At 38.0% G+C, this 26,474-nt stretch overlaps 1 protein-coding gene across 3 annotated transcripts in view; it reads right to left on the bottom strand.

Moving 5' to 3' along the window:
* Positions 1 to 487: 487 nt before the first annotated feature.
* Positions 488 to 26,474, bottom strand: part of EFHC2 (EF-hand domain containing 2) — a 62,555-nt gene continuing 36,568 nt past the window's right edge. For 2 of the 3 annotated variants that reach the window (XM_072852337.1, XM_072852347.1), the window contains exons 9-15: positions 26,283 to 26,425; positions 20,995 to 21,191; positions 16,312 to 16,445; positions 11,284 to 11,481; positions 10,594 to 10,686; positions 3,504 to 3,609; positions 488 to 1,124 (exon numbers count right to left, since the gene is read on the bottom strand). In XM_072852337.1, the coding sequence (XP_072708438.1) occupies positions 1,029 to 1,124; positions 3,504 to 3,609; positions 10,594 to 10,686; positions 11,284 to 11,481; positions 16,312 to 16,445; positions 20,995 to 21,191; positions 26,283 to 26,425 (967 nt within the window). In that variant the 3' untranslated portion in view covers positions 488 to 1,028. The remainder of the gene's footprint in view (positions 1,125 to 3,503; positions 3,610 to 10,593; positions 10,687 to 11,283; positions 11,482 to 16,311; positions 16,446 to 20,994; positions 21,192 to 26,282; positions 26,426 to 26,474) is intronic. The other variant, XM_072852355.1, reaches the window with a different exon arrangement.

Here is a 26,474-nt window from a genome sequence, read left to right as displayed (position 1 = left end):
GTTCTCAGTCTACTGAATGTGTGAGTTTCCCAGCCACTGGCAGAGGTGTGCTGGCTCACACCTCTTCCCCTTCCCCCGTGGAATTGCCATGGATGAGTCAGCTCCCCCCTTCACCTCACCTCTTCCATTCTTTAAACTGGGGTAATTACTTCTCTTACAAAAGCATGCAGTAAATTCAGATCTAATCATGGCTTTGGGCTGGCATAAGCTTAAAAAGATACAAAAATGCTAACAGGAACTCCATTTAGTCATTGCAATTTTGAGCAAAGAGAAAGGCATCAATTAATTTTCAAAGAGCAAGTACAGTGCTACTGCAAGAAAGCTGCACACTAAAATTGTACTGAAACACCTTCTCTTCATACATGTCTCACCCAAGTAAACTTGGGTGGCTACTAATCTGAGTCACATTTAAAACAAAAAGCAAGAACTGATAGCTTCCGTGCAGTGCCTGCAAACTATTTATTTCTATATTGGAAGGCTACAATTATCTCTGATACCAGAGCAACTTTATACTGTGCTAAAACCTTGCTAGTATTTCCTCCATAAAATAACAAACTTTGACACAAACAGTACTTAAGCATCACCACAGGGACATAGCAAAAAACACAGATATAAGCTAAAGAGCAAGAGAGGAAATTTGAACGGAATTACCTTATTGTGCTAATATAGTCTGACCTAATAGTTTAAGAGGTCATCCAACAACCTCTTTTGTTCGCAGAACAAAGCAGGGTCAGTCAGATTTTGCTCTGTTTGACTCAAAGATTTCTCAATACTTGTAAATTCTCCATATAACCAGACACAAAGATTAGAGAATACAGTTTTAATTATGCTTAAGTATGAAAGAGTACTGTTGATTTAGAAGGAGTTACAAAAACACACAAAGTATACATCTATGTTGGAATAAGAAATTAAATGCAATAACACCTATATCTGATTTTTTTGTTTTACAAGGAATGTTTTCAGTATCTGTCTAAGTAAGCTTTGGAGCTGAAACACTAATCCAAAAGCAGTGCCTTGCACAGATCAGATTATTCTTCCTTGCCAAACAGATCATCCAGAAGAGGTAAGTATTTGATCCCTTTCACAGGAAGGGATGGTGGTTGTCCGCTCCAGTCATTTTCATTCTGAAATTAGTAACCCAGAGAATATCTTAGAATATAATATTGAAAACAATAATAATTAAAAGCTGGTCAACATAAGACTGAATGAGCTGCTTCATTTCCACATACAAATCTGTGCAAAAGTGGACCTTTATATAGCACATCCTCTTGAAAGATTACTACAAGCACATTTTTATCAATCTTGCAGAATATTTTATTAAAAATATTTTCTATCATTAGCCCTTTTGCAGATATTTTCAAATTAAATAATGCTGTATTTTCTTCATTAAGATGCTTATACTTGAAATCTTGCAAGTCATCTATGTCTCAACAACAAAAATCATACAAAATAATTAGATAGAAAGAAGAAAAAAGTCAGCTAAACAAGCACAACTCTGTTGCTGAAATCTATCTCTCAAATACAGGTACTGTAGCCCCAAAATATTGCTGTTAATTCGTGGTAAGTAAGGAACAGAATGACAATTGGATTTTAAAGCTGAACAAGATTTAAATCCCTTCCTTTCTCTGATTTTTTCCATTTCATATTGATCTCTTCATTAAAATATTCTTGTACTGTACCAAAGATAGCCTAGGTATTGCAGCTAACTAACAAAACAATAAAGTCAATAAAACTCAGTAAACTACACTGGCACCAATTTGGGTGCAGTTCATTAAAACAGTGCTATATGTCAGTATGACAATTACAGGAAGGCTTTGGAGCTGATGAGGAACTGACTAACCCAGCATGATGATGACTGATTATAATTTCTGTTGATGTTCTTTCTTCCTTTTTGATTTCAGCTGTAACCTTCCTCCCATAACTCCATGTACCATTCTCAACTGGGGCTGTTAGCCATCAGCCACTCCCGGAAAGCCCATCCACTGGCTGTCCTCCAAGGAAAGATAATGTCTTCTTCATACCCAAACTTCATACCCTCATCTCTTATGCTGATCAGAACATATATTTCACCACAAATGTCCACTTCAATCTCCTGCTTGTTTCACAAGCACCTTTTCCTCCACACCTTCAAATTGTGAAGGCTGCCTCTTGGTTCCACCACCACTTGCACCCCACCTTCACCCCATAGGAGCCATCTCCTTCCCTCACCTGCCAGTGCCATCTTCAAGGCAAAAATGCTCTGGGCACAGGCTCTGACCTTCTTTTTGTTTCTGTGGTACTGAGGCTCACGAGGCCCCTTATCCTGACACAATCTCCTGAGAGCAGTCACTGTTTAAATATTGAGTTATAACTTAAGCACAGAATTCTTCTGTAAAAACAAAGAATACCCACTGAACAAAACCTAATGTACACTTTGAACTACAGGACTGCTGTATAAAACACGTGGAAGGGCTTTGATTTTATCTGTACAAGATGGAAAAATTCCTCTCAATGACAAAGTGAAAAATAAACCACCATCGAAAGCAGAGCAAACCAGCAGCACTGGGCCCTCATTAGACCACCGACAGTTTGAGATGCTACAGAAGAAAGAGCTGGTAAGCCAAGTAAGAGAGAGGAGTCAAGTTAATAGCACAGTACTTGAGGAATATTGGTTTAAACTATGTCACCATTGAACTTGAATTTAAAGGAATGCTGTGTTTAAACTATGCCACCATTGAACTTCAGTTTAAAGGAACGCTATGTTTCTAAACGGTCTGAATACAATCAAACACATTCTGTACAAGCATAGCAACACATTGGCTAGGCCAGAACAGCAAAACTACATGTTGGCAGAAGGGCTTCGGATTTATCTGCTATGAAGTTTTTAAAAATCCACATAATTGCCTTATGCACCATCTATTTTAAAATGTTCCGTTCAGCACAAGATGGCAAGATCAGATTAATCTCTGCAGTTTGTTGATAGCGCATTTTTATTTACCCTAAGTAGCAGGCTGGTGGAGACATACAAAGTTGATCCATCGATACTGCTCTTGCTATACGCCTACCAGTGATGTGGTGTATTATGTACAAGTTTCTATGGAGTTATAAAAAATACATTGCTATTTTCTGCAGTGGCAGTGGAGTTTAAAGTATTTCCTGACTATCTCAGCAAGCAAACAGATCATTTGACATGTAACAACGATATTTGTGGGTGGAGCGGTATTCACGCCCATTGTTCATGGACAAATACACCTGTTTCCCCTTCTCTTTTTTTTTTTCTTCTAGAAAAATGTCACAGAGATGTGACACCTATTAGGCACAGGGGTGTTACAGGGCTCCTCATCCCTGTTTGACTTCTCTGCTTCATTCTAAACCTCCCAGAAAAAATTACTTGAAGAAAACAGGCACAAATACGCAAATATGAAAACTGTTGTGGACTCCATTGAATAAAGCACTCATGTTAATGTTGGACAAATTACATCCATGTACTGTACTGTTCCTTTGCTCAGATACACTGGTTTTACCTTGAGAGGAACCTTTATCGTCTGGAAAGCAGGGATTTGATTCTCTCTCCAGTTTATCCCATCCACAAACTTTTTATATTCCACTTGCTTATGGTCATCTTCAAACCTAAGCAAAATATCCATAAGATGACTCAAGGTTAAAGGAAATTTTTAACAAAGTTGTATGATCACGTTATCTACAGCATACTAATATATTACCTTTTAGATAGTAATTTTTTACTCCTTTATTACCAAATACTGGCAGGAGTATAGAAAAACACTACCAAACTGTCAGGACTTCTATATCATACATTCTATTCCATATTCTTACACTTTATTATTGTCTCTTATAGTAGAATTCAACTTCTTTAAGGTTTATTACATTTCAACTAATTTCATTTTACTTTTGAAGCATTGCCCAACCTTTTCCAACACTGGGATCTCACAATTGGTGACAAACATAGAGTTGGGGTGATCAGTGTATGATTCCTTTGTGTAGAAAAGAAACAGAATGATATGAGAGAGCTGTGCTATAACACAACTGACCTGCTTTATATGGCTTCTACAATAATTTCCTGAAAATAATCAATCCTTCAAAAATGCTGTTTACACACACCTTGGGATCAATTTACAATTGACAAACCCACAGCTCTCTAACCTATCAGATAACAGCCAGATTTAAAAATCACAAGCCTTGTCGTTTGGTAGTTGTTTTATGGCATTGTTCTTTATTTCTATGGAATAAATATATATTTGTGTCAGTTATGAGGGTCCCCTAAATGCATGAAGATACATATGCTGCCAGCAAAGGTCTACAGGTACATGTGGAACACGCTATCTCTGTCCCTCAAATTTCTAAAATCATTACCCTGCACTAATAAATCCCATGGGAGCAGTTTTGTAAGCCACGTCATCCTTCCACCATTGATTTGGATGAAGCAGCTTCAGACAAAACATCCTCAATTCAGCAAAACACTTAGGTGATTAAGGCACTTGGGAACCACTGTTATTTCAGTGGGACTAGTCAAATGCTTGAAAGATATCCGCAAGCTGAAGCTACCATGCAAATCATTCTTGAAATGAACAGCTTAACTGCTCTGCTATAAATACTGTACTTGCAGCTTCTCTGAGTGACATCTGTCTCACCTAACACTATCTACATATAAAAGGGACCTGGTTTAGGCATATAAGCACATCCTGGAAGTGTCTGTGCTTCACTGGGGTCCATGGAGACACATACGCAACTAGCAAGACTCAATACCTGTTCTTTGGTGGGAAACATCAGGTTAAACAATTCTGCCCTGTAATCCGGTGAGACAAATACTACTTCACAGGAGCAAGATCATCTCCAGGAAACAAGTCTTTTAGAAAACCATTTTATCTTAAAGAAATAGCACTGCACAGAACACAGGCGTCAAAACCCTTCAACCACTGCAGAGGGTTCTGGTAAAAATTAAGCATAAAGGTACTTTAATGGAGAATTTACAGCACAAACTTGGAAAACAATACCGGAGAAGAGGAGAAATAAATCCAGTAACAAAAATAAACTGCAATAAACTGCAACTCATCCTCTCCTTCTCCTACCCCCACACCTTTCATTTAATAGTCAGCAGGAGAGATAATAATAAAATATACTGAGAGCCATAAACAGAGATGCTAGTGATAAACTGGAATGTTAAGTACAGTGAGTTATGCTGAAGATGAAAGCAAAGTCAGAAAAGAATGCTACTGTTACTAGTATTAAAGAGGAGCCTGAAACATTGCCATGAGAAACCCTCCTATGATAGCTTGCTGCTTTATAATAGCTCACACGCAAGTTAACACTTTCATAAAGCTTTACTTTTGGGGAATATATCCAATATACAAGAAAATTATCATTCACACTTCTAGGGGGTTCTTGTTTGTTTCAGGTTTTTTGCAGGTGACAATTGGGAAAAGAAAGGAGTTTTGCATGAGAAGTAACAAGACAATAAAAAAGCTTATACCTCTTGGAAAAAAACTACGGCACACAGATTTTGAATTTCAGAACTATCATGACAATTATTTTCTGCTTTTACTATATATGTATTTATCTTTTGCTCATTGTGAAAAGTCAAAAGATTAAGTCTACAGCCAAGATGCAGAGCTGCATAACCTGGATTTTTAAATAAAGAACAAGTGAAGGCATGTAACTACTTAAACTTTATGTTGAGGCAACGAAGTCAAGGAAAGCATTGCTTCTGCTTTCGACAGACATTAACAAGGAAAAAAGTCCTTTGATGTGACAGCACTAGCAAACTGAGACGACAACATGGGCATGAAGTTAACTATAACCAAAGATTTTAACATGAGCAGAGGAAATGGGATTCCTAAATCCCATATTTAAATAGCTACTGAAAGCAGCTTAAAATATTACTCTAGAATAATCCAGAAAGAAAAAAACAAATCTACTCTTTAGATCTCTTTCCTGCTGTGACTTATTATATCCATCTACTAAAAGCACACACTTGCAATTTGGCACAGAGTATCCAGATGGACTGAGGAGACGTTATCAATTCGTGCATTATTAGGACAGAGATGTCATACATTTCAGTGGCTGGAGTTAATATGACTGAAACTGACAGTGCTCTTCAGGAAAGGAAATTAGATTTGCCTTATCAAGAAGATGCAACAAAGATCTCTTGAAACCATGCTTCTCTTCGGTTTTACCCTATGACTTCACCAATGGATGTGATTTCAGACTATGAAAGTCACTCCCCCATCCCTATCATACTTTGCAGAGCTTTTTTTTTTTCTTTGACATTACAGAAATAATCGCACATTTCTGCTTCTAAAAATATAGTCATAATGAAATACCCCAGATATGTGAAAAAATCTGCTTAAATCACATTATGACCATTCCTGAGGATGCTTTGGCGAGTAAAGGTTACTTAGGAATACTTTTTCTTTCCCATCAAGACATCTGTAACCCAAACATTTATGTGAAAAGTTAATGTACATGCAGAGATTTTTAATTCCTTAGTTTTGAATAACATTTATTAAGAAGTTAATAGATGACAAGCATCATACTGCTTTAACCTTAGAGAAAATGTTGGGATTCTTCAGCCTGTTTGATAGTCTCTGTGTAACACAGGTATACACCTAAATTGTCATAAACTGCTCATATGAAAAGATTTAAAACAGCAAGCACAGACAAGTCTATGCAGCTGATCAGAATGAATTAAGTACTGGCTACCATCTTGTGTATACATTTATTCACGTCTTGAACAACTATAAATTGAATGATCAGTTCCTCAGCATACTGAATAACAGAAATAGTTTATTTTAAGAGATCCAAGTATTAATGCTAGAGAGTCTTTTCATCACAAATGGCATAGGGAGTCTCAGGCATCAAAGGTAACAAGTAGAAGACAGAGTGCAGGAGAAAGATCTTGTGACCATTTCAAATCTTGCTCCTGCTACCAGGACACTTGCTGTAGCAGGAAAAGAGGGTATGCTTCCTGAAAGAAATAGGTCAGCCCTAAAAAAACATTACAGGTAAGCAACTAGGTAAAAAATTATTACCCAGCCACAAACCAGGGAAAAGATGAGCAGGCAGGAATGGCCTGGCCATTAGTGACTTGAGAACTGGCATGACCATGTAGGAGGCCCTTTGTTATCAGGCACTGCTACCTGAGACACTAGGGATTAACTTTTTCAAAACAACAAGCCCCCCTCCAGAGTCCCACAGTCTCACCCTGGTACTGTAGAGAGGTGAAGAACTACACAGCCACTTTTAACATAAATTAAAAGACATATTTTTAAAAATAGGGACATATGCTTAACAACTAAACGAATGCAAAACAATCAAAGTGTAATACATGTAAACTTGTCATCCATTCTTTCTTCCCTGCATTTTTTTGTTTCCTTATCTGCCAGCTGTTTATATACCCTCTGGGGAAGGACTGCATCTTTTTAAGTCCTTGTTAGCATACATTTAGCATTGCAGTAAATAAAAATAACAGAAAAAAACTCCTAAATACATTACTTAAGCATTGTAGCAACATTTATTTATTAAACAAACTATAATTGTTCATTATGCCTGCATAAATTTAAAGAAATGCTTATAATGACTACTGCAGTTTTCTGGCAGAAACGATTGTGTACCATCTGCATTGCTTAATACATTGTGATTAAAAGTCTGTATTGCCCTGTGATTAAAAAACTAAGTGAGAAAATGCTGATGGAGAAAGGAAATACTTATTAATAAACCAGCTCAGGTAAATCGGAAAAATGGACACATTGTTGGGTACCTAAATCCTACTATTCCACCACTCCACAATTAAAAATATAAATTTACTCTAGACAGACAATTTGAAAGGGTCTTATGAAGCCTCACAGTCGTTGCACTAATTCTCCCTGCACTCTATGGAAACTGAATGGTCTTTGGGTACAGTAAACAAAGTCTTGGGTCATCTGGAGGTGACCACAAGATTAGACAGTAACTTCCAGTCCCATCTCATGCTTTTAATAAGTGACAGATCATTGCAGTATAATTTACAAATGTAAATAATAAATACTTTAAGAGTATTGCCTTTCAAAATGGAAAAATAGAACCATTAAGTTCTACAGAAAGTCTTTGCCACCTAATCTCAGATAGCAAAGCTGAATAAACATATAGCTTCAGTCTTCAACTATTATCTGATCACATTGTCTAGCATCATTTTATAGCTGAATAGGGTCCAGCTAGTGCATTAGCTATATATACTGATTTTGTGGGAATCAATCCAATAACTTTTATTGTACCACTTTCTTCCTTCATAAATACAGATACACACAGTAGGAATACCACCACCACTTGCTTCAGAAACATCAATGGACACAAAATTACATGCTTCCTCATCCAAAAAAACGCAAGGAAAGAATATTGTTGACAAACTTAGCCCACACTGAATTGCATACTCCACAGGAGTGAGACTGTTCTTCATTAACAATAAACCTGCCTGTTTCATGGTTCTTCAGTCTCAAAGAAAACTACAGAAAGCAGGAGGAAAGGAAGAGTAAAGTCTAAATCTCATTCCACCAGCTCTACTCTTCACTTTCCAGATTACTGGAAATTAACTCCTATTAATTAGACTTAAAAAAAATATTTCCATGACTCTGCACCCTCATGAAACAATAAACTTAACAAGCAGTGCCAACTGCACACATTATTAAGAATGTGACAATCTTCCTTCTTATCTGCAGTACAGTGACTCACCACATAAACTGGCATTTTTCAAAGCAGATGATACTGTAACTTAGAACTGGCATTACACATAGCACTCTATCACATGAAGCACTTCTCACATTGATTTCTGAGGCCCAGCTTCACACCATTTACCTTTCTCATACAGAAATCTGCAATACAGGCTGGCCACAGCCCCTTTAGAAACAAAGGAAAATGGATGGTAATTTAGAAATCCAGCTCTTACACAGGCTGAGGAGATAACTCTCTCCTTCTCCACTGCCTACAGAAAGAACCTACAGTGGCTGAATCCTCATTCAGCTGCCATGGGTACCTGTCTAAAGCTGGGTGAAATCCAACCCTTAGTCTCCTTGTCTTCTAAGCTTATCTCTAATTTTTATTATAGTGTACTGGGCTTTTTCTTTTTAACTGCCTACACTGAGACTCTTCAGGAGAGAAGAGGTTCATCCCACAAAAGCTTTCCCTGGTATAAATTCACAAACAATAAACACGTCTCTGGAGCTTATGACGCGTCAGGCTTTGTCTGTTTTTCATCAGCATTGAGTTAGTACATAAAGGAAAACCTCCAGTCCCTTGTCTGTGCATCTATTCAATTTCAGCCTTTATGAAGTGGAAACTATGAGAACCCCTTGTCTAGTACAGGATGTCAATTGTCCTCCAACACTTTTTGTGTTGGGCAGCTTAGTGGGAGTTCTAAAAAATGCATTTTAGATTAATGCTAAAATTCAGACATGCTTCTGATGACTAATGCTTGTAACCTAACTGTAAGAAGTGATGAATGGCAAACAAACTGCCAAAGTTGTCTATCTGGCTACTGCAGGGAGCTGTTCTGAAAGTTTTTGGTCTGGATACATGGGCTTTGTGAAAAATAGCCCCTTAGGCTTCTTAAAGCAGTCTTGTTGACACTGATTTAAGTAGGAAGTCTTGCCTGCAGTACAAAGATGCTTTATTAAAATGGATTCCACATTTCTGCCTGACAAGAGTCTCTTCATTATTTGATAAATCCAGATGCTTAGTTTGCAATTCTTCCTGAAATCAAGAAGCATATCTACCTGAAAGCACCTAAACATGACCGAAGACAAGACCTGCTCCTGCTTTTAACACAGTATAAAGGCATGACAAAACATTTAAGGATTTCCCACAACGGAAAGAAGAGACCAATGAGCATGCATTTAAACTTATTATGAGAAAATCTGGCCATGAAAACCAAACTTAACATGACATGAGTGTTCAAAACACCACAGGTTACTCTGAACTCTAGCCTTTAATACAAGTGCACTGAATACGAGTTCTTTTCACTTCTATTCCCATGAATACAGCTAGCCAAGCAATTTGTCTTGAAATAATTAAATGTGCTATGGAATAATACCCAAACCATGCCAATACTCCTTTTCCTTTTTAAAAATTCCAATAAAATACGTTTCAGGTGAGATTAATAGGAGTAGCATCACTTTTATTTACTACTGATGCTGTCTACTTCATTCAAGGATATTTCATTGTATTCATCTTGGTATGTTTCTTAAAACTCACATAATGTGCTTTCATAAGATTATTGTTTTTACCTTACATATACACAGGAACAACTAATGCAAAAAAAGTGAATCTCTCTGATAATAGTAAGTATCAGTAGCTGATTCCATAAGACTAATTCCATGGAAACCTGGCAAAACCCAGATGATCTACCATGCCAGACAAAATGAAGTGAAGTTGCTAAGATGGGTGCACCTTAGTTGATTATAAATATTCTATAAATAGGAAAGTCCACATGTGTATAGTGACAAAATCAGCATCATTAAATGATTAATAGTGTATAAATGACAAATTCTTAAGAACTGTGTCTGCAGTAGATCTTTAGCATTGATTTGCACCTATGCATGCAGGTCATACTATCTGCCCTTAACTTACATGGTCAGTAAAGCTTGCAGATCATCATCAGCCACTGGCAACTTAAAGGACTTGCAAATAGTCCTGCACATCTCATGGGGCAGCACTCCACGTCTACACAAACCGAAAGAGAGGGGGAGAAGTATACATTAGGTATTTTCCAGATTTACTACAAGTGAATGTTGCTGTGAATAGGAAAACGTGTGAGGAATATTGGCGTAGAGGTAAAGAAAACAAAGTTTTATGAAATTTTGCTATTACAAAGCTGAGAAACTTGAAGTGCACATGGTGGCCTGTCTCCCACACACTGAGGTCCTTAGTGATTCTCTGTGATTCTTTATCTGCGACATCAGAGAACAAAAAGGGCAAATGAGTCATACAAAGAATCAGCTACAAATCCTTTCTTTTTTCCCTTAAATCACTATTTTTCCTCTTTGATTTAAAATACTGTGTTTTGCCTGTGAATGGGCATCTGATTATGTCACAGAATGTTCAGTACAGCAGCTATAATAAAAAGTACACAAACAAAATGAAAAAGAGACAAAAAGGCTATCCTTTTCTTGTCTACTGTCAAGTCCTGAGAGAGGCTTAACATTACAAATAATATTCTTTGGCCGCAATATATAATTTGCTCAGCAACAAACAGAAAGTAGGTAGGTTTACAAGCAGAGCTTCCCAAATAACAGCTTAGGATAAATAGAGGAAACTTACTTTTCACAGTCGTTGTACATAAGCACTGCAGACAGTTGTTCAAAATTCTCAAAGCTATTTTTCTTTAGTTGTTCTTGAGCCACTGCAAGGAGGAAGTGGAGGTCCATTTCATATCCATCTCTCACACCGTAATACCGCCCGAGAGTCATAATTTCATGTTCTGAAAACGCTCCATCAGTGATACTGACTATCAAATTTCTGTTCACAAAAACAACAGCCTACATTAGTTTTAAGTAAAGGAGTTAAAACCAGTTAATAATCACTAAATTTTGTGGAAAAAAAATATTTAAAGTGCACTCATTATAAAATGCTGTATTTAGATCTTTAAAGAATGTATCTACTTAAATTTGAAATCCAGATCTGTTCAAGGAGGTATAATGGAAATTACCTGAACTCTTAAACTATTGCAGGATGTCCACATTTGCTCAGTAGCTGGCTATACATATAAAAATACATAATAACCATGACTGAAGCCTTTTACCAGAGATGCCATACTGGCATGGAATATTAGAAGCATTGTGAAACCTGGTCCTGTTGGGTAGCTTTCAGGGGAAAGCTGGGGGAAGGGAAACAGAAATGGGTCACAAAGGGCAGAAAATTACACCCAACTTGTAATCACAAGCTCTCCTGGCAAGAATGGAAGACAGGAGGCAGTAGCAAGACCAGTTTAGGCTTGGACACTGTCAGCGGAGAATCAGATTGCATGCAAGGAAGAGCCTGAGATGCGTTCTCCCAAGATTGCTTGTGCTGCTAAGACAAATTAGCCCAACCCAAGGAAAAAGAAATATTCCTGAGATCCACCTGATGGGCCAGTGGTGGCACTGAATGACTAGCCATTCCTGTTAATATCAAGAATTTGTTGTTGGTAACACAGCTAGAGTGATTTCTGGGTAAGCTCCTAAAGGCACTTGCAGTATATCAGCAAATGGACACAAGCTTCGGAGCTTAAGAAACAGGACTAGTAATTACAGATCAGAACAATCTCCCTCTGCTTTATATTGCTGGTGGAGGGGAGGAGAAGGACTGATTTTAAAGACTACATTGTCTTTGTAGTAGGGGTTTTGTTGCCTTCAATGATTACAGAGTTCTTCATATGTCCTGGATGTTGACACAACATAACAGAAGAAAAACACCAATAGTGAGGCATGCAAGGAAACCTAGGAGGCTTCCTGTTCTCCTGGAAAAAGACAGCCTCAGTTGTAGGTTACTTCAGCTGTTACGAGGCCTCTTGTCAAACCTGGCTTAATGTAACTATATGTTGGTGTTATGAACCCAAGCGTCTGCCTCTGGTGAACTCATGTTCAACAGGATTTTTTTTTAACAGCAAGCATCAACATAGGCCTGTGTGCCTCAATCAAAATTAGATTAATTTTATATAATACTTCTGGATAAACTGCACTAAGAATAAATTTCACCGTAATTGCTGATGCAATTAGATCTGTACCTTGTGGTACCCTTGAGGGTACTGCATCACTGTGATTATATACCGATCTTTGAAAACAAATGGAAGAAATTGATAGTGATGCACAAAGTTCTGACACAAGACTCAAACTTCTGGCTGGAGAATAGTTAAATTCTTGAATGAATCTGATAATGAGTCTCTTAACATCCACACGTGAACTGAAAGCACAGAAACTTCATACCTTCCAAATTGCAAAATTTTATCAACAAATATAGTTTTTCACTTGCTTCCTCTGAGAGGCTTGTGCGGTCCTGTTCAGATGAAGATATCTCTTCATAGAATATGATGGCACTTACACAGCTATTCAAAAAAAGGATGCTAAACACTGTATAGTGTCTACGTTGATTCAACTGCTGCTTTTTTCATATTAAATGAATCAGAAAGATCCTTTATTTGAAGTGGCAGGAGATAAATATAAGGAGAAGACAAGTTGTTGACAGTAGCAAACCTTATTTGAGATTATGCAAACTCAATGACCAAAACTTGGTCCATCTATTAATATTATCATTATCTTGTCAGTATTATTATTCCACTTACTGAATATTATTATTTATATTGTAGCAGCATTCAGAGATCCAGTCAAAACTGGAGCCTCTTTCCTGGAGCCTGCAGTAATACTACTGCAAACACAAAGAAGAGGACAATACTGCCTGACAAGCCTGTCACTCTAAATGCTTGGGCTGGCGAAGCTGAAAGCATGTAGATAACATCACCCATCTGAATATTTCCACAGTCTGGATTTCCACATATGACACAGATTTTTCCAGTGTCAGGATTTTAAAGGTCTTTTATTTTCTCAAGCCAGTTAGTGACAATCAAGTCGCCAAAACCCCCAGATAAAATTATTGTCTCATTTGGGAATTAAGGAATATTCTACTGATTACTAGGGACTAATGAGGAGACCCAAGATTCACAAACAGAATTACATCTACACACTTCCTGACAAAAAGAAACAAGCTGCAACAATTGTTCCCACAGCTTAGTTATCTTTTGTTTTACTTTTTTTTTTTAATTCTAGAAGAATAAGACAGATTGCAATCTGAGTTTGGTAGAGAAAGAAGAAATAATAATTAACTGCTTAAGAGAGCTGTTGCTCAAGCTGAATTGAAGATAGGCATCTTTGTTAAACCCACATGGTTCTTTGTCTCTAACAGCAAACAGTCTTGCCAGTAGCTTATGAGAAAAAGCAGTCTGGATAGGACCATGCGATATGCAGGCATCTAAGTTTTAGGGTTTTTTTTTCTTCTCTTTTTAACAAAGCCTTCAATAGTTTTAACAATAGCTTAGGGGATAGCTTCAATGTACACCATGTATTTATTTCCTGGATGATGTGCCATAGATTTGGGTTCTGAAAGTAGTTAAAGTAAATTGTATAATTACAATTCTGCTTCACTACATTGTACTTATAGGTGTATTTTTAAATGCAGCTCATATAAAATTACATAGGTAGAAAGGAAGAAAACAGCCAAATTCAGAGCACAGTAAAGCTTTAGTTGTATTTAAGATAAGAGGATTATCATGCTGGTTGAAGCTGTCACACAGATAATTGCCTGTACTAAAAATATCACTTGTAGTTAGTTATAATCATGAAATGCCATGACAGATTAAAAATAAACAGTGATGTATACAAGAAAATGCAAAACTGAAAGAAAAATACTTATTCTATTCACAGAAAAATATATTTGACTTTTCATAGATGCAAAGAAGTGCTCTCGTCTTCGTCATTAAAAATGTTTCTTTCATTCTAAAATAGGATACATGGATAACAAAAAGAAGAGAGCCTTTAGATTACTGGATATAATATGAATGAACAGAAACAAAATCTACTATCACTATAAAGCACAAAAGTTAAATGTTCCTTAGAGGGAAATTCTTCCTCCGGCAGTGTGAATGCTTCCTGTTAGACTCCCTGCAGTCCCACCGCAAGAGAGATGTAGACCATCAGCAGGTGCTCAGACAGGCCCAGGTGAGCACTGAGGCCAAAGAAACGGTATTACAGGGATTCCCCTGCTTTCTGTCTTACTCATGGAGAGGGCTACTGCATTTTTGTTGCTGAAACCGAATGCCTCAATACCATATAACTAGACATATCTTACTCCATGCCACAGAACAGCACTAGCCTAAGTTAAACAGCTGGGCAGTTCACAGCTGCACAGAGTATGACTGTGATTAAATTTACACTCAGCTGAGCCTCTTCTTGATAAAACTCTTTCCCTGCTGTTCAAAAGCACAATCATCCCTTCTAAAAGTGTGCTCCACCAATTTCGTCATGCAAATGTTCCAAAACATTGACCTGCTCCTAGTGCATGTAAGAAGACAAAGTTTTGCAGATTATTTCATAATTTGAACCAAAACCATAATTATTTGATTTTAAAAGTTATTGTCTATATAAATTAAAACCCGTTCCCAAGTGCTATAAAGTTTCTCCAGATATACATTAACTTTCAATTTTCTCCACTTCTTACTCTAGTAAAAACATTGTCCTTCTTAATGCAGTTAACAATGCTGAATCTTGCTTCTGTTTAATATTTTTACCAAAACCTGCCAATAACTGTGGCCTCTCTTAGTCTGAATCCTGCCTTTTAATAACTTATTTTTCATTTCTGAATACCAGCTTGTTTTCATTTCTCACTACTTTCACTTTGAATTGCTGGAAGAACCTTCTGCTGATCTATATATCTTCTGAGATATTTCAGAAGCAATTTCTGCCTTGGTTAACATTCCTATAGGGATGACATTCCACACAATATACATCTACTTATATGCTTTATTTATTATGACAGTTCCTAAATACATAGTATATTACCACTGTGAAAACCAAAATGCTTCTAGGTAAAATCTCCTCCTCTGTTCCACATCATTAACCAGTACCCAACACAGTTCATATGCTCAAGTATTCTGGCTGTGGGACAAACTGAAATCAGCTTGCATTTGAACATGATTTTCTCTTTCAAGTATCTATACATTTGCCCATTGCCATATCTGGATCATTGCCAGAATCCAGGTATCTACTCACCCTATCTCTGCTGAAATTATGATCCAGGCATTAATCATTGCTCTTGCTACTGCTTTCCAGTCTTTTTTAAACATGCTTATTACTGCATCCTGTAATTTCAATACACCATAGTTCTGCGAAGACTCTCTTCTTTATCAATGATTCAAAACCCAAATAACATCTTTTTCAGGAGGCCAACTCAAACATTCCTTCTTGAATTTCAAAACTACTAATTAATTCATTTGACTCTCTCAGGATAGGCTTTTCTTTATCCTTCAGCATATATATTACTGCTGACTTGCCCTTCTTCAGAATACCCTGTGCCAGCTCCATAAAAAGTAGACAGATTTTAGTTGTGCTTTACAGCTTCCTTGAAACTATTGCATTTCTCTTTTTTTCTGGGGCATGGATTCACTTTCTTTTTCACATACAGTCTCCAAGTAAATGCAAAACAAATGCATCCCATTTGTCAGCTAACACGTGCAGAAAGCATCAAGAAACAGTCCTGCTCTATACATTTTTGGGGAACATGCCTTCATTAAATATTAAAAAACAAAATCCACTGTCTTACCTGAAAGGGTCATACTCAATCACCTTGGTATGCTCAGGGTCAGTGGCTGCAAATACTTGTCTGATTTCTTGGGAATGAGGTCCAGCTATGTCTTTCAGTTTCTTGAGGATGACACCAATATCAGCCACGGAGAACTTAACAAAGGAAAGCAAGACATAGATTTGAGAGAAAGGCACTATGCATCCAACTATGCATGTACCATCAAGAGTTGTCAAGAGGCAGGGCAATATTGAACTGCTAAGTATTATTAGTTTCTTCATTGCCTCACTTCAAATGCATAAATCAGCATTGTTTTAAGTTTGGAGGGCAGTTTGCTACTGAAAAAAATTGCCTCCTACTGAGAATATAAAAAATTAAACAAAACTCATCAGATCCTGCACTCTCAGAAAGCTTATTCCAGCTACATAAAAGGACATCCACTTTTGCTTCAAACATTGAATTGTTAAAGCAGAAGCAGAAACATTTAAAGTACAGTTCTAATAACTTGGTCCTCATTTTATGTTGGTGCATCTCACTTAATTCTCAATTAATAAAATTCACCATGTTAAAATTAATCTTTTCACCACTGGCTCCAATGAACTGTTGAACAGATATTCTCATTCATATTAGACTGAGTATGCTGTTTTACATACTCAGAATTAGCAAACTGGAAATCTGTTAGGAAGCAATTTTTCCTGTCATGTAAGAAGAATGCATATTTCTTCTAAATATAGGCCATTAAAATAAAATTAAATTTAGATAAACAGAACTGGAGCACTTAAGCTTCCACTCTATATTCAGGGTGTTGTGTTAGAGCTCTACCAAAGATTTGTTTGCTATATTAATTTTTAACATAAAACATTTATGTATTTAGTCATTAAATAGGGGTTGAGTCCAAGCATGAATTTCTGATATGCTCTTACATCTGTCATGCTCTACCTAACTTACAAAGCACAATGAACTGTCCGAAAATAGTTTTCTCCCATTTCTTCCAGTAAGCAATGTTGTTTTAACTAGCAATTATTTGAAATTTGGTATGACTGGTATTAAGGACCTAATCACAACAGAGATTGGGCCTCACTCTCAATTATGCTGAAGTCTGTCTACAGCATTGTATCAGTTCAAAGGGATCCAGAAAATGGTATTTAAAGTCCCTACGACACTGCCAAAGCAGTATAAAGTGATCAAAGTTTAATAAATACATCAGTGGTTGCAGGCAACACACTCAGATTTAGAGAAAACAGTTGCTGCATATGCCAAAACTGCTCAAGGTACAACCCCGGCATGCAATGCCACGCAAGGCAGTGGTGTGGAGCAGTTGGACCAGCAATCAAAAAGTTTTAGAGACAGCAACTTTTTCAATCCCCTCCCCAAGCTGTTATTGTTTGGGCCGTAAGCACACAGCTTTTTGCTGAAAAAGCAAGGAACAGAGATTGAGAAAAGACTGGGCAGAAGGAATCAATCAGCAGAATATTTAAAGAGGGACAAAGTGTTCTGTCTATGTACAAAAACTGCCTTCTCTACATTATCAAAGCAGTTATTTTTACATACTTTTTCTAAACTACATATTCCAAACACCTACATAGGCATCGAGTATCTGAGCAACATGGCAATAACTCTTTACCCGCTTTCGCCCCTTCTCATGTAACTGCTGACGTGCTAGTAGTCACAATCTAGTTTTGTTTGATTGTCTCGCTTAAGTTAGAGGTTATTATGTTTAATTCAATGGAAGTAAAATCAACCTCCGTGTTGGTGCTGCAGAAGACTACAAAGTTTGAACAACTGAGACTGTTTCAGAGATGATGAATTCATTTCCAAGGGGGCACAGTGATGCCTTGTTTGAAAGAGTCCTCCTCAAACCTGGATAATACTGGTAGGACTCTGCACAACACGCATGTTCTGCTTTGAAAGCAAATTTACACTTTCTAAATACATCTTTTTTCCTCAAATCGGAAAAGAAACTAAAGTGTTGAAAAGTTTTGAGAATTAGATCCTTAAAGTTACTTTCAGTACAGGTGGCAACCGAAATGACAAGACTCAATGATTTTTCTCTCCCCATAACTTAAAAACAATACAATAAACACAATTTTGAACCAGAAGATTAAAACTTTCCTCATATGGTGTCAAACATTTTTTTCAATGATAGGAAAATCAATTCCCACCTGCACTATCATTACCAATCAAAATTTCATCTAAATCAACATATGCCTATAGAAATGTGGTCAAAATGGCAGTTTTCAGAAAAAAAACATTCCATCTGGATTTCTTTCACTAGTTTTAAGAAAACATACTGATGTGTTCTGCTGAAAGGAAACCTCTGTCTATTCAGAAGGAAAATTATTTATTTTCTAATTTTAGAAATAACTGACAAATAGTAATCTTAAAATTGTCTCCCCTTCTTCAAACCATCTTCCAGCTCTGCTCTTCTCTAATAATTGCTGAAGTTCTTGTGATCTGAGTATGCAATCCCCTGATGAACTGAGGCGAACAAGGTGTGTCCTTACTTCTGGAGCTCTATTCAAAGGATGTGAATAAAGCATCTATCATTGGGAGAACAAACCTTTTTTTCTACCAGCTGTTTTAAAATCTTAACTGTGCAAAGAACATTTCAAAATTCACTTTAAAGAGTATTTTTAGTGTTGCTTCTTCCCATTTTGCAGATTTTATTTTGATAACATACAATCATTCAGTCTGGAAAACCAAGATCTCATCTGTTTGATCCAAGATAACCAATGCAAACAGCAGCTCCAAAGAACATTTACAATCTAATGATGCGCTCTGCATTTTGGAGAACAGCTTTGGTTTTGATTCTACTAGGAGGAGAAACAGTCCAGCAGTAAGAAAACATAATGTATATAGCTTTGTATTTTACTGCTTAAAGCATTTAGCAGTCGTAGCATTTTACATCAACAAGCATTTTGCAGACCTTCATTATTCCAGGGAAGGCAGGTGGTGCTAACTCCACGTTAATTTACAAAGAAATCACACCATTCTGCTATTTTCATTTGAGTGAGAACAGCACGTGTGGCCCACAGGCAGCACGGGGTCAGGTTGCATCTACCTCTGCCTCAGCAGCACAATGGCATCAAGACTCGCAGTCCCCAAGACTGCGCTGGGCGTACTGGTGTCTTGGGAGTCCTGGAGGTTCACTCACTTTGGTGACCCAGCAGACAAGGAACAATTAAAACTTGCACTAAGAACCTTCTCCCTTCTCCATCCACAAAAGGTATGGACAAATGGGCAGAGGACCATAGCTTGATAAGCCCTCCTGGATGTTTTCCCTAGGGGTACTCCCAAAAAGCCTATGCAAAAGGGCAGCTCTGGAGAAGGTCTGCTGAAGGCACAGTTCATGCTGTCACCCCACTGTGAGCTATGAAGCATACACACTATGCCAAAGTCCTCACAGCACAGGCTACTCCAAAGGCTGATGTTCAAGATCACACTGTGACGAAGCAACAATGCAGAAGAGGGATTGGGATGCAGAAAAGCCTTGGCTCCTGAGCTAATGCATTCCTAGGATGCGTCTCAGAGTGACTGGGTCAGAGCTGCACACAACAGGAATTTCCAAGTATACCAGAGTACCTTTATTCAAATATTGCAGCACAAACATCATCATTAAAAAAATAGTAATCTACATTTCTTACCAAACCAACACAAAATCCCACAAAACGCTCTGTGATTCTTCTTTGGTTCTCCATCCCTGTATCCATTCTTTTTGACCTCTGTGACAATTGCTATAGGACAATCAATTTCCTCCTGTTGGACACACTTCTGGCTTTGGTGAATGAGGGCTTCTTTACCAGCCATTTGTGTAATAACTGGTAGCATACAGTACACATCAGTAGAGGCACCCCAGCTCTCTATTTATTGTTGCTCTCCCCTCTGAAGGCAACACCAAAAGATAGCGAAACTCAGTACAAACTGTAAGCCTGAATTCCTGACTGTGATATGAATTTCTAATATTACAAGAGAAATGTTTTGGCAGATAAATAGGTATGAACCCAAAAAATCAAACCAGGGAATAAAACAGCCTCATCGGTAAGACTCTAAATTGGATGTGCCCACATCTTGAGTACTGTGCACTGTTCCGGTCTCCACATCTCACAGTTGCCTTGTAAGGACAGACTAAAAAGGGTGAGACTCTTAACTGGATAGGATTAGACTGAGGGGGAAGAATGTCTGAGATTTACAAAATTAGCAAGGTGGTGCATAAGGTGAAGGGGATCTTCACCAAACCCCAGAACACTAGAACTGGCATTGAAACTAGTGGGAGGTTGGTTTAAAACAGATAAAAGATACTTACTTCTTTTATCATATATATTTTTTTACATAGTAGGCAGGGAACTTTTCAACTTGCCACAGAAAGCTGTGGAAGCAGACAGTATCTGTAGCTTCAACAAGGGTTAGATCAATTCAGGGACAAGAGGTCCATAAACAGTCTCAAGAAGGAATAGACAGAGATATACCTTCTAACAACTCCTAATACAATAAGAGTGGATGCTGAGAAAGGAGAAGGGGAATGGACGGTGAAGAGTGGCCAGGCTTGCATGCACTCCCTAGCTAACATCTCCTAAATCCATTGCTAGACAGAGAGCACTGGGCTGTGAACTTTGGGTGAAAAAACTAGGTATAAATAATTCTGAAAAATATATTAAAAAGGTACAGTCCTTAAAGATAACAGAAAATTGCAAGAGCCTGCTTCACCTCATTTGCATGCTTCTCCATGTAGTTGAACGTGTACTCATCAGCATCCACCAAAAGAAAGTTGTGACCATGGAAACAAACTCTGGCTCCAACAAACAGATTCTGAGCTTTGAAGTATTCAGATGGCTCACTCTTAAAGAGCTCCTGCCCAGGCTTCTTAATGCGACCTCTTTCCAAGAACTTCCCACCAAGTATCCCTATAGGAATAGAATTGTAAATAATTAATTGTGGCTTTACTTGGAAAAAAATAAAAACACAAAAGAAAACCCAAAAGACACCCCAAACCAGCTGGTTTGTATTTAAATATTAGTTTTCATTCCTGAGTTTCTTGTCTCATAATATACTCTCCCGCTCCCTCTCATTGCTAAAAGAACTGTCTCTGCCAGTGTCCACAGCAACAGTCACATTGTGCATATTCTGTGACATGTCTCATTTGAATTCCTGCCAAACACCTTCCCTTTTTTTCTTTTCTTTAAAATGGGACAGAAATGTGCCTCTTCAAATCGTTCCCATAACCCTGTCACTAGCCTTGGGACTGACCCTTGAGAAATGTAAGATGCAAGATGTAAGAGGCAGGCAATTATCCTTGAACTGTTAAAGCAAAAAAGAAAAAAAATATTCACAACTTAGGATAGCACAGTCCTATGAAAATCATGAATTCTGGTGCACTGTAATTCTAACTTGTTTTTAAGGGCTTTTGAATGTAAAAAAAAAAGTAGGAGTGACATGACACTATCTTCCACATACTGTTCTGCCAATGCAATTTAATTGCAATCTGTTATTTCCTTTGTGAGCTGGGTATGTCACATTATTTCTTTTCACATTATAATGATTTTATTTGTGCCACTGGAAACTGCACATGGTGCTCAAGAGTATGTAAGATACTAAAATGAACGTTTTGCTTTCCAGTAATATCTTCTGGTGCACCACAAGATTGCACTGCATGTACCAAGCTTTCTAGAAAACATTCTGTCACATGTTTAGTTTCATCAGGATATGTGCCCTACAACTCTGGAGTGCCTGAGGTTCGTTTCCTGTTTATATTTGAGCTTCCAAGCCAAAAGCCAAAAAGCATACTTTAGTAACATTTAATGATGTCTTACATATGAGGTAGTGATGCAAGTCCAATAAAGGGCTGATGAACAGTGTAATAAAATGCCTTTTATACTCAAAATTATAAATGAATGTGAAACCCCAACTACTTACTAAACCAGAGTTTGGATCAGATGTCTGTCTTAATTGCTTTACTAGCACCATAAAAGCAAAAGACAAAAAATACACTACAGTAATGGTCAGATCTAGCTTGAATCAAAAAACAATTCAAATCACTAATGTAACTAATTTTAACACATTCCTTTTCACCTAGCTATTAAAACAAATATGAAATTTTAGGCTATATAATCCTGGCAACTGTTTGTAATATTTAAACAGAACTGGTCTCTGTAAGATTGGAACTTCACTCTTGTCTCTCTATTTCCCTGCAATTGTGTGCTTAGATTGGAAACTTACCTTAATACCTCTGTCCCATAATTGTTTTTTAAACATTACGGGTTAGTACATTTCAAGAGGTATAAAGGAAAACAGCCGAAAATATCTCATTAGGTTAGAGATTTTACACTGAAACCTGATGAGAAATTTTGATGGAAATCTACAAGAGCCAGGCTCAAAGCACAAAATAAACACCACAACCAAAGACCCTCTCCCATTAAGATCAGATCAGACTTTGCAGGTGTTTGTACAGCTGTTGGCTTGGTCTTACACTGAGTAAAAAAGGGGTTGTGATCTTCTGCATGGGGAGCCAAAGTTCTCATGCTTTGACCCCCCATCTCAACAAATGCTTCAAGATGTCCAGCCTTGTGCATTTCAAATACCGTTTCAGTGTTACTAATAATGTGAAGTACTTCCCTGCAGCCTTCAGGTTGCTGGACTGAGAAAAGTAAGAGCAACTTATTAATTCCATTTTAGGACTGAGATTTGAAACATTTTTACTTGCAAATTTGTATCAATTCATGCAAATAAAAAGGCAAAAATAGCCCTTTGAACCTGTGCACAAAAGGGATGGTCAAGTTGTTATTTTGGGAGTCATTTACTGTTTTAACTCATCCCCTCTCTAAGATGTGCTCAAACTTACTCTTCTCCCACCCCATCCACTTCAACACCTTTTCTTCTCACACATGAATGTTCTTCTCACTCCCATTTTGCATGCCTTACTCCTTTTTCCTAGCTGCTCTTATCTGACCTCTGCAAAGCCTTGTCATTCTTAACCTCGAAGAAACCTGTTCACTTTTCCTTCAGACATGACTAAAATGAGGGAGGGATAGAGAGAGAAGAGAAGAGAAAGGGAGAAGAAAGAAAAGAACAAAGGTGGGAACAAATAAATTACTGCAGTCCCAGACCTCTTTCCAACTGCTGCTCTACCTCACCCCCATCCCTACTTCTTATCCTGCCTCTTCAAGGCTGTTCTCACTAAACTCTCTAATGGCCAGTTCTTAACCACATCCTTCCACTTCACCTTTCTACCACCTCTGAAAGTCAGCTAATCCATCCACTTTAACATGCCAGGGAAGTTAAAAACCCATTTACAGATACTTGCCTTTCATGCACGTCTTAAAGCATTTGTTATTGTTGGTATGCAAATTTGCCCATTTATTGTTTCACATTTTGTTTGACCAGCGATGTTCAATGGGCTCCCAGCTGCAATCCCAGCATATATTCTCATTCCAAAATAAAAGGAAGCCAGGAAGCAATCTCTGGCCTGGCACACATGCTGTTGAGAGCCTGACCAACTGACCACATCTGCACTGCACAGTGTGTGGCTCTGGCTCTGCTCTGGGTGCTATATGATAAATCTGAGGTCTTAAGACACAGCTATTATTTTTGTGTGTCCAAACTGAAGGTATGTGAGGGCTGTGCTGCAGTCCAACAGAGTGGTGTTTTACAGCATAAAACTGAGGGTATGTATTGCAGCCCCCGGGTGTGGCAGAAGGACCTAAATTTTTGAGTGTGGAAAACCTCCTGGGCTAGTGTTAGATGACTGATAAGGGTGGAGCAAGCCAAACCTGATGCAGCCTTGTCCTTACTGCCTTCCAGGAGAGTTTTCTGGAGTTAAGCATCCTCCAGGAGGGGCCCCAGGCTCTCTGGAGACTTGTCTAGTTGGAATGGTGCAGAGGAGAACCAGGAGTGACCAAACAGGCAATACATATGATTGGGGTCCAAGATTCAAACTGTTCCCTGGACTTCTTTAATTTAACAGTGCAGCTGTACCCTTAGCATCCTTTATGTCTCCGAGTATAAAGAATGCCAATCAAACATGTCAGTCACTAGTGGAGAACTGAGCTGCTCTTGAGCCTCAGAGCAGCATTACATAATAAATATATACATAAGTGTATGTGTCTTTAGCTGTAATAAAAGAAGTTGCATAAATTGCAGGCCACTGGATGGCAGGAAACTAGTAAAATGATGATGACAGGACACGGCTGCCATCAGCAGTGCTAAATCTTGATGCTGCAGTGGAGCAGGGCTAACTGGGAATGCTCACTGAAGCCTAGGCAGGTACTCTACACATTTTCAAAACATTTCTCAGAGAATTGCTTGTATTTTAGTTGGGGGTGAGGTCCCTATTTATGCATTCATAATATAGTTGGATACAAGCAGAGGTGCCATTAGAAGTTCTTTGCATTGAAAAGGCTCATGCACTCAGAATGACTTAGTAGCACCACTGGTACAGAAAGAGCTCTCTAGGAACATAGAGGGTGTAGATATTCACCACACTTTCATTTTTTATGGATGTGATGCTCATCATAGGTCTGAAAAGGATTAATATCAGAAATCATTTTCAGTAAAGGCTTCAGCGTAGGGTTGCAAGAATACTTAGTCCTTAACTGTAAGCTGAATAACTGGACCTCAGAAAGTCAGCTGCTGGCCCCAAAGCGTGAAGCAAAGGGGAGTAAACAGTCCTCCCTAGGACAGTCTTTGCTCTAAACAGTGAGCTGGGAGTACCAAATAGGTCAGTACTGAGCACAGTGAGTGGGTCACCATTGCAGGGTGTACCTGAAATACCACACTAAGGTGCTCTGTGCCAAGAAGCTGATACAGGACAATTCAAGCAGTATCAAAAGAGCTAGTGACGAGGTTCCACAAGAGCCTATCATGGTAACTAAGGAAACCTATTACTCTTTTTCCCTTGTCTTTCAGAGAATGTGATTTCCTGATTTTTTTCTCTGTATGGTCTTATCAGAGGCTGACAGCAGCTTTTAAGAGTCAGTCCTTCAACTGCACAAGTTGAGAGGTGCCAGAGCACTTCTGGATGTTAACTGCTCCGAAACTGTTGCTGCAGATGTTTTGTGGGCTTCACAGAAATACACTAATCTCTCCAACATGGTCATGCTTAGCCAAGGTTTCCCTATCTCTCTGAGTTACAGAATGACTTCCTGACATCCTTCCCAGTCTTGTGTCCTTCCATCCGTGCGCAAGACACTCCAAGGAAATAAAAAGATGCTTGAAAATCACAAAACCTTTCATATCTTCAGTTGGAGGCAGCCTACAACAGACAGCAGTGGTCAAAAGAATTTAACCATGACAACATTGGGTCACCATGATCCAGCAATAGGATGAATGTGATCAAGCAACTGAGAAGTAACAAAGCATTTGTCACTTAAACACTGGTAGTCTGGCTCTTGAAATTCAGTTCAGTATTATATACACACGCACACATACAGACACTAGCACAGGGCAATCTTCACTCTTTATATGCTCAACACTACATGATTAATGATAAAGTACGTTAAAAAATATCACAACTGTTTTGCTTTCATGAGCTGCTTGTATACAATGGATGGTATATAGGTTTCATAACACCATAACACAACCTTGCAAAACAAAGGATTTACTCTTCCATTCTTGATGTCTTACATTTCCTGTCCCTATTTATCATCAGTTACAATACAATTCCTGTATGTTATTCACAACAAAAGCAAATGTTTAAAGGCCAAATTTGCAAATTAAAATGTAATAAACGTTCTAATGCATTAAAATTCCAGTTCCCAAAGGATATTGTGAAGTACTGTCATACAATGAACAGTGTTATTCTGAGCGATGAAGATTATAAATTACTATGACATACAGCTATGCACGATAATGCAGTAGACCTGCTGATGTAATTCCCATTGCATTTAAAAATCCACATCCCTGCTTCTGCTAGTGCTGAGTCTGGCCACAATGTTTACTGTAAACTCTAACCAAATGAGCAGGGCAACTGGGACGGATTGCAAGACATTACTACACCTTACCTGTGTTTCGCTGTATATGTTCAAAAACTGAAATGGTGTCATCACTCAGGAAGTAGGAAATAATGAATTTCCGATCCTTGTCAATAGGACTATCTGTGATGAGTTTTGCAAGAAAGCGCAGTATGTTACTTTCCATGCCACTTCTAAAAAGCAAGAGAAGAGGTAAGAAATCAAAAACAGAGTATGAGAAAA

This window comes from Ciconia boyciana, chromosome 1 (assembly GCF_034638445.1).
Source record: "Ciconia boyciana chromosome 1, ASM3463844v1, whole genome shotgun sequence".
Classification (NCBI taxonomy): domain Eukaryota; kingdom Metazoa; phylum Chordata; class Aves; order Ciconiiformes; family Ciconiidae; genus Ciconia; species Ciconia boyciana.
Note: the sequence above shows the minus strand (reverse complement) of the source record. Positions and strands in the feature narration are given on the sequence as shown.